The sequence below is a fragment of the Dermacentor andersoni genome, chromosome 3 (assembly GCF_023375885.2).
Source record: "Dermacentor andersoni chromosome 3, qqDerAnde1_hic_scaffold, whole genome shotgun sequence".
Taxonomy (NCBI): Eukaryota; Metazoa; Arthropoda; class Arachnida; order Ixodida; family Ixodidae; genus Dermacentor; species Dermacentor andersoni.
In genome coordinates this window covers 45,633,264-45,647,075 of record NC_092816.1, presented here as the reverse complement: position 1 = coordinate 45,647,075, position 13,812 = coordinate 45,633,264, and the positions used below count along the sequence as shown (strand labels likewise).

The 13,812-nt window shown below is 47.4% G+C and overlaps 3 protein-coding genes across 4 annotated transcripts in view; 1 reads left to right on the top strand and 2 right to left on the bottom strand.

The window, feature by feature from the left end:
- LOC129381331 (uncharacterized) overlaps positions 1 to 9,239 on the bottom strand; it is a 36,110-nt gene extending 26,871 nt beyond the window's left edge. The window contains exons 1-2 of the mRNA XM_055064086.1: positions 9,115 to 9,239; positions 8,098 to 8,234 (exon numbers count right to left, since the gene is read on the bottom strand). Of these exons, the coding sequence (XP_054920061.1) occupies positions 8,098 to 8,178 (81 nt within the window). The 5' untranslated portion in view covers positions 8,179 to 8,234; positions 9,115 to 9,239. The remainder of the gene's footprint in view (positions 1 to 8,097; positions 8,235 to 9,114) is intronic.
- LOC129381301 (uncharacterized) overlaps positions 1 to 13,812 on the bottom strand; it is a 181,023-nt gene that overhangs the window by 83,865 nt on the left and 83,346 nt on the right. The window lies entirely within an intron of this gene.
- LOC140216711 (uncharacterized) overlaps positions 1 to 13,812 on the top strand; it is a 350,595-nt gene that overhangs the window by 290,981 nt on the left and 45,802 nt on the right. The window lies entirely within an intron of this gene.

Sequence of the window (13,812 nt, the reverse complement as noted above, 5' to 3'; positions counted from 1 at the left end):
GGTGTGAATTAGCCCTAGACGCAGTGGCTCATCGGCCGGGGATCTTGAGCAGCATTTAAATGAACCGAAAAAAAAAAAAACACTCGCGTGCTTAGATTTAGGTGAACTCTAGCAATGGGTGATCAAAATTGTCCTCTATGGCTACCCGCATAATACGCCACATTATCTTGGAACGTTAGCCACCGCGATTTAGATGCGACGCTCGACCATGGATAGTTCAGATAGATAAAATCCGCAGACTTCTGTTTGCTAAAAAAATAGCTGAAGGGGAATGATAGGTAGTGAGCATTATAAATATTAATAAACAAATATTTGTGGGCAGCACACAATGAGACTGTTTAGCACTACAAGCTAGCGTATGAAAACAGATGCTCGATTCACGAATTATGATACTTCGATCGTTGTTGGTCGAGACCGGAAGCGAAATAGATGCCAATGTTTTCTCATTTCACACAAATAACGAAAGAAAGTTTCTGCCTAATTGAATTTGTGGTGACAAAGTTAAGATGCATATTGATTTTGAAAAGAGAGTGAGAGAGAGGGGGAGGGAGAGAAATGCTCGTCGAGCTCACGCTTTGCTCATCGGTCAGAGAAGAGACGAGCTGCGCATCGGTAACGAAATGCTACGCAGCCAATTGCGACTTTGTGATGCGGTGTAACTGAAGGAACCGTGCAACAACAGCGTGACCAGCGTCTTTCCTGTCCCGAACAGTTTCTTTTTTCAGCCCTCTATTGCGTCTTAACACTGCGTGCGGGGGCCGCCTGCACGCGGAAGGCGCTCCGACACAGGATACCCGCTGCAACGGGAGTAGCGTGGCGGCTGGAGGGGCGGGCGCTGCCTGTCGTTTTCCAGTCGTCCGGCAGCTCGAGTTGCCCTTCGGCGACACACAACTAAAAGTGTCCCACGTACACCGGCCACACGTCGCGTTACGCGACCGCTGTCGGCGTCTACGCGCGGCCTCGTTTATCCCGCTTTCACCCGGCCGCCTCTGGGGGCTCAGTCACCGTGGCATTGTGCTGCTGAGCCACGGAGCTGGTTGTTGGTTCGACTACGCACGTGGGCCCACGATACCTATACGATGCCACACCGGGCACAAGATACCTATGACGTCGGTGTCAGTGACGTCATAGGTATCGACAGCGTCAGTTAGGAACCGCTTATTAATTTACCGATTGATAAAGCTTCCACTTTGAAAGCACCACGTGGCTGAAAATTGAAGGTTTTCAGCGCTTTCTCTGCAGAAAATGATAAACGTGCGAAAATGCTTCGAAATCAGTGACGCCGTACAGACGTACCTGCGCTGCGATTGAGGCTTGAAACTCAGAAAGGCGTATTCCGCCGTTCATTTTCCTCTCTGCCAGCCAACGTTTTCCCGCCAGGTGAAATACCTGTAAGGTCTTCAAAGCTTTTCACCTGGCTCGAGTAATTTGCCGATAGTCAGTGTCGCTCCATAAACAAAACACGTAGGAAAAACACACAAAGACCTCCCGTTTTCGTCTGGGTGGTTATCGTGGTGGTTCCCGCACATGCTGCTCACTGCGCAGGTTCCTTTTTCTGCGTGCGCTTACTGCGTGCCTTACGTGTTCTACAAGCAAGCATTTTGTTCTACCATTATATTGAGAGCAGTAATCCCTACTCACTGGTACGACTTTCATGCCATAAGTGTTGTTCGTATGCCGCTGTTGATTTCAACCGTATTGCGTTCATGCCCAGATTGTGAATATAGCTTATACAGCGTCTCGCCTTGCCCATTTCATTAAGACCAGGCATACTTCATTGCTATTTAGGTATGTCCGGGCTTGAATATGTCTCACCATGTTTTTCAGCACTCATGACCCTCGGCATAACATTCCGCGCGACCGTGCTGCGGGTGTTGACAGCAACCCCAGACAAAGTCAACCAAGCGAATAACGCAGTCCACGGCAAGGGCGTAATTGATTGCTTTCTGTTAATTCAAATACACTTCCTTTGGTTTTTGTCACAAACTCTTAGTGTATATGTCTACTCTACCAATTTTACGTAACGTTTACGAATTCCGAGGCACCTAAGCGGGCCCTGACCCACTTAATGTTTATCGAAGTGGAGAAAAGCATTCGAAGTTAAAATAGGCTATTTAATAAACACCTTTTGACGAAAAGTACTTCGATGCGCTTCACCAGAAGTGGATTTATTTGCAATCAAACGCGGCGTTCGCGGTGCCTCCGCTCCTGCTTCAATGCCTTTCACCCCTCTCCTGCTTGGACCGGCTTAAAGATGTCCAACCACAAATGACGCAACACGTCGGGAGAAGTCCTCCGTTAAGCCGGTGGCGACAACCGTCACACGGGTGCCTTTGCGTGTTCGTGGCCAAGCCAACACCGCTCGTACAGCTTCTGCAGGTGGAACCTGGCGCGCATATTTTCCAGGTCTGGAAAGATAATTTTTTTTTTATTCGAGTGTTTATTCTGGTGTGGTTGGTTGGGGTAGTTGGCAATTCACGATAAAAAACGACGTACAGCGCGAGAGACAAGGACTGCAAGAGACGACATACACAGCGCAGTGTATGTGGTCTCACAGTCGTTGTCCTTCACGCTGTACGTAGTTTTTTATCATGTTTTTATCATTAGGGTTGCCAGCAACTTATCCTAGAAGGAAATGGATCAACAGTTAGGACATTCTTTTTCGGTGTAATGAGACTCCGTTAAAGGGTCCATGAACCACCTCTTGGGCTTGCTGAGAAAACACAGACCAAATAGCTGACATCAATCATGAAGGGTGTTTTGCGCGTCTTCCTATTGTTACTGCGTGAAGTAAATGAGGATCTGCTTGCGATATTATAAAAATTACGTACAATAATAATCACAGCCCATGCTCGGCCTCAAGGGTGAATGAGCAAGCAGCACGGCCTTAAAGAATGATAGAATGGTCCTTTGTACAAGTCTAAAAAATTGCAGTTAGTTACAGCCCGCAAGTACGACTAAGAATAAAAAAAGAGCAAGCCTTCGAAAGTGTCTATCGCACGGCCGTCATCAACTTAGTTCCTAGTGTCGCTAGCGAGTTCTATGGCAATGCAAATGCAATGAATATTATGTGCAAGTCGTGGCACCGTTAACTTTTATGGTGAAATTAGGAGCGTTCCCAATAATTGTTGGGTGCTATTTGTTTGGATGTTAAGAAGTTTTGTAGAATGTCTGCCCTGTATCTTCGGTGGACTAAACATGAAGCCTTGCTTACAGATGATTAAAATTAGGGGCAAGTTATGGACGAGGTATAGACGAAGTTTCAAGCATGTGGAATAATGAGAGCCTCAGCAGTAGTAAATTATGTATGCAAGGGCTCTGGAGCATTCATGATCTAGAGCACCACTGCAGTGCGTGGTGCCCAAGACCATGGAGGCACTGGATTACCCACATTATGAGTTCCGACCAGTGCTATGCAGGCGCAGTTGGTCATGCGTGTCTCTTGGTGCAGAATATCAAACTCTACTATGCAGTCGCATCATATATCGGGAATTCTATGGATTCACAGATATTGAGATACGGGGAATCTCTTACCAGTATTTACAGGATGGGCGTGGTGTCCACATGTAGGTTGATCGGCAATGGCATTCGCTGCTTGCTGGAGGTTGTCTATGCTCAAGGACAAGTTCGACTCGTCGATATAATTTGCACGCATCTGCAGTAAGAATATTTCTTTGTCTTTCTGCTGTCTCACAACAAGGTGCCACGAGTAATTGCACAGCTTACCAAGATCTAGCATACGTGAGCATATTAAAGAATATAATGAAATAACAAAAGTTATGGCTATTTCATTTCTGAACTATATTTGGCGGTCGCGGAAGCTGACGCTTCCAAAGCATTGCACGACCAATGAAAAGAACCATGAAAAGGTGTAGAGTAGCGTGTGTTTGTCAATACTCCCAGGGCAACTTAATCCCGGTGGCGTTCTTACTATTGCTAGTAGGTATAGCGGGGCGGGGCGTTTCTTGTGGCGGTCGACGTCTCTGTGCAGGCGCGAGCAAGAGCGGATGCGAGAGAGAAGTTCTTTCTTGGGGCCTTTGCTGCTTGAATAAGTGACTCTGCCTAGGCACTACAAAGGAGGTTTCTTGGCACGTGTTGTATATTTGTCCCCTAGACATGCCGGCATTACGGAGTGCAGTCGAGTTTGTTTATGCTCCGCCACTGGCTGCCCATGCGGTGTGGCATTGGGCATGGGCGCCCCGTTTGGTGATCACTGTGTCTGAAGGGGCAAGGTTCTGACTGATGTTGTATAAGTCATGGGTAGCTTCTTTTGTCGCAACGATAGATTACATTTTTTACAAGCACTGCTCCAGGAAGGCACATGTAACCAGCTAATGGCGGCCTCAGGAGAGCACCCAAGGGGTAGTGGAACGCACCAAAGCGTGAAGCAGGGCGGCCCATGAGTTGGGGCCGTGCAGGCCTCGGCGAGCCCCAACCCAAGGACCAGTCCGGTTTCTAGCTTTGGTGTCCCCGTTGCCGCTTTGGTGTCCTGTAGGTCCCGCCTACAATGCGAAATAATGACACGTTGTTACCATTACTAAAAACGCAGTTGAACAAATATAATTACGCCCAGCCGCCAACTTTAATAAACACAACCGTTTATTCATCTCACTAGTGATTGACAGTAATGCAAGATCAGCGTAACACTGAACTTGGCAATATCGACAGCTGGTACTCACTAAAGCACCAAATTATCTTCGAATGAGTCCATCAAAAACCTGTTTTGTTTCATAACCTTTAAACAACAATTCCGCCTACTACTACAAGTGTATCATTAAGTAATCATATGCTACCAATATTTAGGTGCCATTTTAGAAAAGCTATTAAATACGCATGGTTACCTCGTTTGTAAAATAAATTTCATTTTGTACTCACTTTATCATAAAAACACGCAGCTATTTTCAACCTCATATTCTTCGCTCGTTGCATATCATTGTTACATACATTGCCATTTATCATACTCTAAGCAGACGCTGCGTAGACGAGGTGGCGCGGATGAGCCCATCTCGATGGACAATCGGCGTTCCTATCAACTAAGAATTTGTGCAGCTTCCACAGTGCTGCAACAAGCCAGTCATTTTACTCCTTAGCGCCAACGTTAGATCCATTGTTCATTTATTTATTTACACAATACTGCAGGCAGCAATGCTGCTCAAGCAGGAGAGGGATTACAAAAGACGCTTTTTCAATATATTTTCATATGAAACATGAGATATGCACTCAACAATACATTCTGGTAAATGATTCCATTCTTCACTCTTAATTGGAAAAAATGATTTCTGAAAGATTTTAGTGCTTGCAAAGTATGACTGGACTACTTTAGAATGAAAAATACGCGACGACCTTTGTAGAGCATGGGCAATATATGTGGCATCCGTTACAGGAAGTACCCCGACGTAAAACACTTTCGTGTTACAATGCACTTGTATGTGGCTACTATTCGCCAGTCACGCAGGCGGAGGACAAAGCCGGTCCGCACCACGCAGCATGGTCAGACTGGATCGTATGAGCGCGAGGACGCACACGGGTCCTGCCGGGCACAAATCAAACGCTGCGCAATATGCACTACATCTGCATGTAGCTGAGGTCTGCTACGTAGCGCAGATACGGCAGGGTACCCCGACGAGTCCACTGGCTCAGCGCTGTGCTGCTCGCTCATGACAACCGCATTTGGCTTAGGTTTGACGCGTCGCAGGCACCAAAATCGGGGGCAGTGGCGTCTACATTAACATCCAAATTCAAACGTGAACTGCGCGCCATGGTGACATACAGACAGCGGTGCCTTGTGAGCACGCCTCGCTCTGTCGTAACCTTGGCAGTGAAAGGCATTGAAGGAGGAGCGGAAGCACCGCGAACGCCGCGTTGGATTGCCAATAAATCCACTTCTGGTGAAACGCATCGAAGTACTTTTCATGACAAAGTGTTTATTAAATAGCCTATGTTAACTTCCAATGCTTTTCTCCACTTCAGTAAAAATGTAAGTGGATCAGGGCCCGCTTAGGTGCCTCCGAATTCGTTAACTTTACGTAAGATTGGTAGAGTTGACATATACCCAAACAGCTTGTGACGAAAACTGAGAAAGTGTATTCGAATTAACAGAAAGCATTCACTTACCCCTTGGGTGGCCTCCTTGTCATTGATTTGGTTGATATGTTCATCATCAGGTCTGATTTCTTCTTGGAGTGTTATCTTATATTCATAGCCCAAAGGCATCTTCTAGCTGTACTGGAAAAACATGGTGAGACATATTCAAGCCGGGACATACCTAAAGGGTTCCTGAGCCTCCCCTAGGGCTAGCTGAAAAAACAATCAGCGGATAGCACACGTTTCTGTGAACACCCCAGCCAAGTTTTGAAGTTTTGCGCGGCGCGTGGAGTTCACAAGCCGAGCGCGAAGTCGCCTTTCTTTCAAGCGCCCTCTTTTACAGCGATGGCTTTAGGGCCTCGTTACGCCGAAAATCCGGCGTTGGCCGTGCGCCGACCTCGAGCACAAACTTCCGTACATATTTAGGTATATTTATGCCATATCCCACGCCTTGCTATATGACATGCGGCATGTGCGAGTTATATTGTCGCATCATTCTAGTACTAAAGTTGCTCATACCTGGTCTTACATTCTGACAACGTTATTCGTCGGAATTTTGAGAACGATAGTCAAGAAACCAATGTCGTAAGAACAAAAAACCGTCAGCGCATGCTTTTAAAGCGAAGCTTTCTTTGCTTCTTTCTGCGACTTTCCCGCTGCTGCAACACTGCTGCTGTGGTCTTGCATGCCGCCTTAACGCCGGCCACGTCAAGACGCAGATCAGATGCACGCCTTAAACTAACGCCGGCCGCGTTGGGACGTGGCTGAGGTGTGGCCTTGCCAGAAAATCATGAAACGCATACACCGTCGGCGTTCTGTTTCACGACAGACGTTTATGAGCTGTAACTTTCAAAATTCCGAGGAGTAACTTTGTAAAGAATGTAAGACAAGGTATGAGACACGTGGAGTGCCTGCGTGGTTGTGGTTCAGACTGATTATTCGCCTAGCGATGCCCGCGGCGTCGACAGCGGATTTTTCGGGACAACCGGCCGTTAGCGTACATGACAGGAGTGTGGCACAAAGACGACCCAAAAAGCTCGTGTCAACATTTACGGCGCATCGCCTGTGAACAATGCCCTCTGGACGCCGTACTAGGCGCGACGCCCCACAAATGGAGTGCGGGAGCGGCCGCGCCTGCCTCCGTGCACATTGCAGCAGCAAGGACAGCGAAGGGAGCAGGCGGAGAGAATGTTAGCGAGGAAATAGAGAAAAAGCAGGCAGTTCTGCGACGCACAACGCTAGAACCCACAATGGCGCCAAAGCGTGCACTCAACGCCGAGGAGACGAAGGCTCGCAGAAAGCGTCGAGCAGAGCAGCCAGGGTAACATTGCATGTCACATCACGACTGTCGTATGCGGTCAATATATCACCGACAATCAACGCAAATAGCAGACAAAGCTTCGCTTACATCGATTCTCTCATTGCGTAGGATACGCACATTTTTACAGGGCCCCGAAACGTTACGGCTCTCCCGGCGAACCGCATAGGTTAAGGACAAAGAGGCTGCCCTCACGTTTCTTGGTTGGCGTTAATTTCAATGAGGACGTGTTCTCTGTGACACGCCGCGACATCATGCACGAAAAAGTCGCAGTTCTGCCCAAAAGGCGAAGCAACAATTGCGATAGCAAATTAGTATACATAGCTATATTAAGCAAGGATAGTAGATTTATCAGCCGTATAAACTTGTAAACACTGGCTTTTAACTATAATTTAACAAGCACGGCGTCAGATGTCTTTTTTTTAATTTTCATGCCGCGTTAAACTGGCAGTTTCATTTTATTTTCTTTATTTCGCTTGAAAGTCGACCGCCCCGTTATAATCGTGGTCGCGTTACATTCGATTAAATACGGTATGTAACGCCAGCGAGGAATCTACCGAGTAGGAGATGATGGCCATGAATTTTCTGAGCTTTCTACAATAACGGGGAGAGAATCTGTCAGCTGTTCAGCGTCGTGTCTGCCCATCCCCTTAAGGGGATGAGATAGGAATCTGCAAGCTAACGTTGGAACTCACCACAGTACTGAAAAGCTGAATCCTTAGGGATGTAGACACTTGAGCTGGACCCTCCGACAGGCTCGATATTAGTCGTTCCATATCTTCTTTCGGCGCTTTTTCGACCGCTACCGCAGTAGCATCGGGGAGGGCTGATCCTGCACCACAGTTTAAGATATACACTATACTCCGTTTCAGACATCAGGTGAAACGCTCTGCTAGCTACGCAAGATGTTCGGTGACAAGAACGTATCACTACGCGCTTTGCGTCCGTGCCTCTCTGCGCGCCAAAGGCGCATGCTCGTGCGAGCTTGCATGTGAGGCAAAAACCAAAAAGAAACGCAATGAAAAAGAAATTGATGTAAAACAACGCATGAAATAACCGTATATGACAGTTTGTTTCTGAGGATTAAAACGTTTTTCGTACAACACTCAGCCTGTACCAAGAACAGTACCGCACTATTACGATCAAGAATACAGCGTCGCACCCGAGCGTCTGGGAGGACCACGCATTGCGGCTGGCGGAGACACTTCTTCCGGCCAACGAGGCGTTTTTTTTTTTACTTCAATAGCATTTTAAGGTTATGCTGCATCACGCCATTCGCTATCACCCAGGTGGCGTAATCACACATGACCAAGGACCAGGGAAACGCTGAAGTCCCTCGTGCTTGGAAATGAAGTAATAAATCACGGAAAGAACCTATGCCGTTTCGACACTTTCCGTTTGCACTGGAGTAACATGTTGAACTGGCGATGGGCCTTGTTTCATCCGTCAAACGGTAGCCAGGTGTCCCTTGATACGGCAGCAAGTTTCGTTCCGGGCCAGACAATTTCTGAAGACGCCAAGTGCCCGCCACAAGCCGCCACAATGGTAACATGGACCTATTTGATGCGTACAAAACGAGCGATTTTCATTCGGCCGATTGCACCGGGTTCGAACGCCGTCCAGCTGACGCGTCGCGCAGGCGTTCGAGAACGCTCGACCACCTCGAGTACGCCTGTCCATCCTGCCGGGCAGGAGGCCATGGCCATATTTACCTGAACGCCGCGCCGCCGAACCGCCATCTTGCGCCGCTCCGACAGGGTGTACGTTCTCGGCGTCGCCCAACGCTTGGTTGGCGTTCTGCGTCGCCGCCAATTCTCGACCGATTTCTTCGGCTTTATCCAAGGTCAAATGTTCTCAGTGAGCCAAAAACTTCTTGGATATGGAGGTTGGCGATTCCATTATTTGATCTCGGATCCGGTCGTCGTACGTAGCATCGAATTTGGAAGCGAGCTATTTCTCCTTGAGGGCCGTGACGTCTTCCATGAAACGCTCACCCGGCAGTTGCTTGGGCTTCTGAACAGATGTCTCTGCCCCTGGAGTTTGCCGAGAATAACCGATTCAAGAGCTTCAGCAGCTCCTCGTACTTGCTCGTCGTGGCCGTTGCCTCCGTAGTCAACGTACTGGGCGTCTGGGCCGCATTTCATCATCCCGTTGCAGCGGTAGTTGTCGGCTGTGCCTCAGCCTGTTCTGCCGCGTCGTATATCATTTAGCCTTCCCTACCCAAAATGCTGATGAGAGCCGACGCTCGACACGCGTCCTCCCATCCGCTCCCGCCCGCCGCTTTAATATGTACCTCGAAATTTTTCTTCCATCTGTACCAAGGAATCAGAGGAGGGCCAGGTAAGTCGAGGACCAGAGGAAGGTTTAAAAAGACGCCATTCTGTAGCGTTGCAAGCAGCTGTCTACGGCAAGGGAATCCGAAGGAAGCAGGCAATAGGAGTCTCCGAAGATGACCCCAGACGAAGAAGGCCTAGGCCGACGCCAGCTGAAAAATTCGGAGAAGCTCCGAAGGCATGCGAGCAAAGAGTATAGGAGCGAAGTAGATAAGTAACATTGCCACTTACGGCATTTGAGACAGCAGGTTCTTCTAAATCCTCGTCGCCATTCTGTACCGTCGCACTCAAAGCCGGCCGACGGAGGGGCCTTGCGTCCGAGAGGACGACGCAATGAAGTTGGCGAAGACGCTTGTACAGGGTGAGAGAGCGTGGCCAACGTGGCGTTTATTCGACTTGCATACCATTTCACGGGCATGTTCCGTCATGCCACTGGCTATCACACAAGTGGCGTGATCACACCTCATTGGCCTATTGAATTCATACAAACGCACAGACATGGAGGTCGTGGCTCCATCATGCGATCGCTGCAGATAATTGTAGCGAGTGATACTTATGACACCAGAGCGCAGCACGAGTCAAGCAAGAACATCAATTTATAAATGCGGACACAGCCACTGCAACACGCAACTCTAGCCTCCACAGCGTTGCACCTGATTTTCCGAGACGGAGTATAGCTGAGGACACTCGGGAGACGCTCTCGACGCGATGAAGTAGCAACAACGCGCGTCCACCGGCCCTGTGAAGGCAGTGGATACCTATCGACGGGACGACGCTTAATTATTTCCAAGAATCAAGCTCAAACCACCCAACACCTACACAAACGCCCCAGAGTTGCAGCGCTTACCTTGAAATGCTCTCCTTGATGAAGCGTCGAGCCTACAGACAGGAGTAGAAGGGTCGTGGAACACGAGCACCGAACAGACGAATGGTTGGTTGCGGCAATGGGGGCTTGCCTCGAGCGCTTGTTCCACGCGCCCGTGCCAGCGCAAGATACGATCTACTAGATGTATATGTAGAGCCTAGATGTTAGCGATGATGATGACGATGATGAAGCTTCAATTAATGCAACAAAGCAATGGGGTGATAGGCCAGGAACCGGGTGGTACTACGATTGAAAAATGAAATAATTTAGTTAATAAATCAGTGATTAAATAAATAGTAAAAAAGGAAAATAAATGAATAATCGAAGACAAGAAATAAACCGATAGAAATGAAATAAAGTAGTGTACAACGAGGTAGTCACCACTGCGTAGACAGGGATATAGTAAGGCAAACCTATTAATAAAATACATAAAGGATAGAAGTAAAAATGAGCAAGTAAAATTTCGAATAATAATATTATTAATATAGCTGTGAATTTGTGTTCTTACTTTGGTTTTTTTTTATTTATAGCTTACTCAATGAGAAATATATCAGTCATGACAAAATAGAAATATTAATAAGGTAATCTTGTGTCACAGAGGAAATTCTAACTGGCTCGGCAAGCGTTCCTGTGGCTGTGTCCTGATACCCCTGCTGCAAGTGAAGGTATAACAGTATTGCATAAAGGCCGTCCTAGATTTCGAAGGGGAAGTTGTGAACATCGTTTTCGATGAGTAGAAAACCGCCGACATGATAACAAAATGTGATCGATGGATTCCGGCTCATTGTAGAGGTAGCATAAAGGGGATACTGCCAGACCACATCTGTGCCAGTAAAAATCAAGCGGTGGAATACGGCAACGCAGCCTTGCATATGATACTTTGAATTGCCAGTTAGAATACCATTGTCGGTTCCAAGAATAACTTGTATGCATCAAGTATGCATATGTTGTTAATGAGAGTCTCTTTTTGTCTTTGGTCAAAGAAAACTGCCTATATTTGGCTGCAGTGAAATGCGCAGTTGCCGGCAGAATAGATGTACTCCATTCTGGCGGACTGGCCAAGAACCGGGTAGAGCAATATAGAAATAAGAAAAATATTTATAAATCATTGTAACAAGATTTGTGAATGGGTATATGCGAAATATTAGATATTAGCGCATGATTTTAATAGAATGAAGGAATAAAAGAATAAAAAGAATACCTAATCGATTTTGTAGAAATAAGGAAACCTCCTGTTCTGATTCTATAGCCCAAATCTTTCTGCTCTTACGACGAAGTCCTGGATGGTATCGCCAACCTTCCTTTCGTTGTGCCCAAGGGTCGAGGCCCCACAAAATAGTGAATTTTGAGCATTTATGTCTGATCTAAGAAGGCGTAACGGTGTTTCTGATGCTGGTTCTTGCAATTCAGAATGTCTTTGACAATCAAGAAGGAAAACGATCTAATGTTTCATGTTTCCCGCAAGAGATACAGTTCGGTGAGGGATCTAGACCCCAGAACGCCTACACAGGTTGTCCTGCATAACTTGAGCCAAGGTTTTAAAAATGAAAGGCACTCCGGAAGCAAGTTGAACCATATGCCTAACGTTGGCACTGGCCTAGAGTTACTCAGGCTACTCTTGATTTTCCCCTTAACTAAAGGATCTGTTATGTTTAATCAATCAACTTTTTAAGTATTGGCTGCAGACCCCAAGTGTGGTACGCAAAGCTGTAGAGCACCTTGAGAAACCTCTCAATGAATTGTTTCCTACACGATATATCTCACATGTTCCTTTTTTCCACGTTTGAAAGAAAGCCCGTAAAATATCAAAAAAATGCCACGTGATGGGGCGCTTGCGCACATACATGGAGAATATCTATGCTTGCGCAGTGTTAATGTGCTGCCCTCAAGCGTGCGATGGATGAACAAGGTCGGTTGGCAGCGAGAGTGACCCGCGACAGGGCGTTATGCCTGGTGTAGGTATCTGGGCATGGGGCTCTGATCGCATGACGGTGCAAGTGTATGCTGCTGGCTGAGCGTTGTCCAAGCGATAAAGCGGCTAAGGCCACGAAAAAGAAAAGACGAAAGCAGGATTTTGATTCTGCTTGAAAGAAGAGCGAAACGCGTGGGAACGATGAAAGGCGATGAGGGTTGCTGCAATTTTGCCTTTGTGCACAAATGACCTTGTAGTAGTTTTCGAATTGAAGACGTAAGTAAGATGTAGAATTGAAGACGTAGGTAACTTAGAACTCATGCTTTGACAATGCCCCGCGTTACGCGACGGCGTCACGTCGTACAAACGGGAGGATGCCCTAAGCAGCCGTGATCCTGAAGCACAGAAACGGGCTGTCCATCGGGCCCGAGATGCGGCAGAGAGGCTCGGCCTTTCTGGACCGACGTGACAGCGGCCCGCTACGTGCTGACACGCGTTCCGAAGTATCAGAATAAAGGTTTACCATACCACGCCATCAACAACATTTCTTTCTCGGACAAGGAGACTGACGGGCAAGTATCATAATTTATTTTCCTAATGTCTGCAGCGTACTCAATTTCTGTGGTGAGCTGGTCATTGTTTACGGCCAGTGAATGAGTGCAGTCAAACAGGCTTGCATCCGCAGCGTGCGCAATGCGCGGCAAGGTCGCCTGATAAGGCTAGTTTCTCAACATTACACCAGTGCTCACGTAATCGCTCGTTGATGCACCTGCCTCTCCGTCGCGCATACTCCTTGGCACAGGCAAACGAGAGTGTGATAAAAAGTATGTCGCCGTCCTTCCGCGCTACTGTGTAGGGCCCTAGCAACTAGCCCACCATGCAAGCTGTCCTTTTGAAAGCCACCATCACTGGTGGTCCCGGCAGTTTACGATTTGGAGCAATTTTTCGGAGAAAGAAAATTGAAGTTGTAGCGCAGTTTAGGAGAAGCCAAACCTGCACTTTGGAGCAGTTCAGGACGGGAAAATTTTGCCTTTTTGGAACACTTGGAGTAATCTGTAGCCAATTGGCGAAGCTTGTTATTGCTGTGCAATCAGTAAGTGCTGCTGAACAGTGAAGCAAGACAATGTCAACAACGACCAATTAGGCTTGCCTTAATACCACGGACGGCATAGCGTGCGCAGTATGTTGCAAACCTAACCTCTTTTTTTTTGGCTGGGCAAGGAACCTAGTATTGTAAACAATTAAATAAAACCAATATATCCACCGAACCTTCCCTCCGCCCAGCGACAAGCTGGTCAGG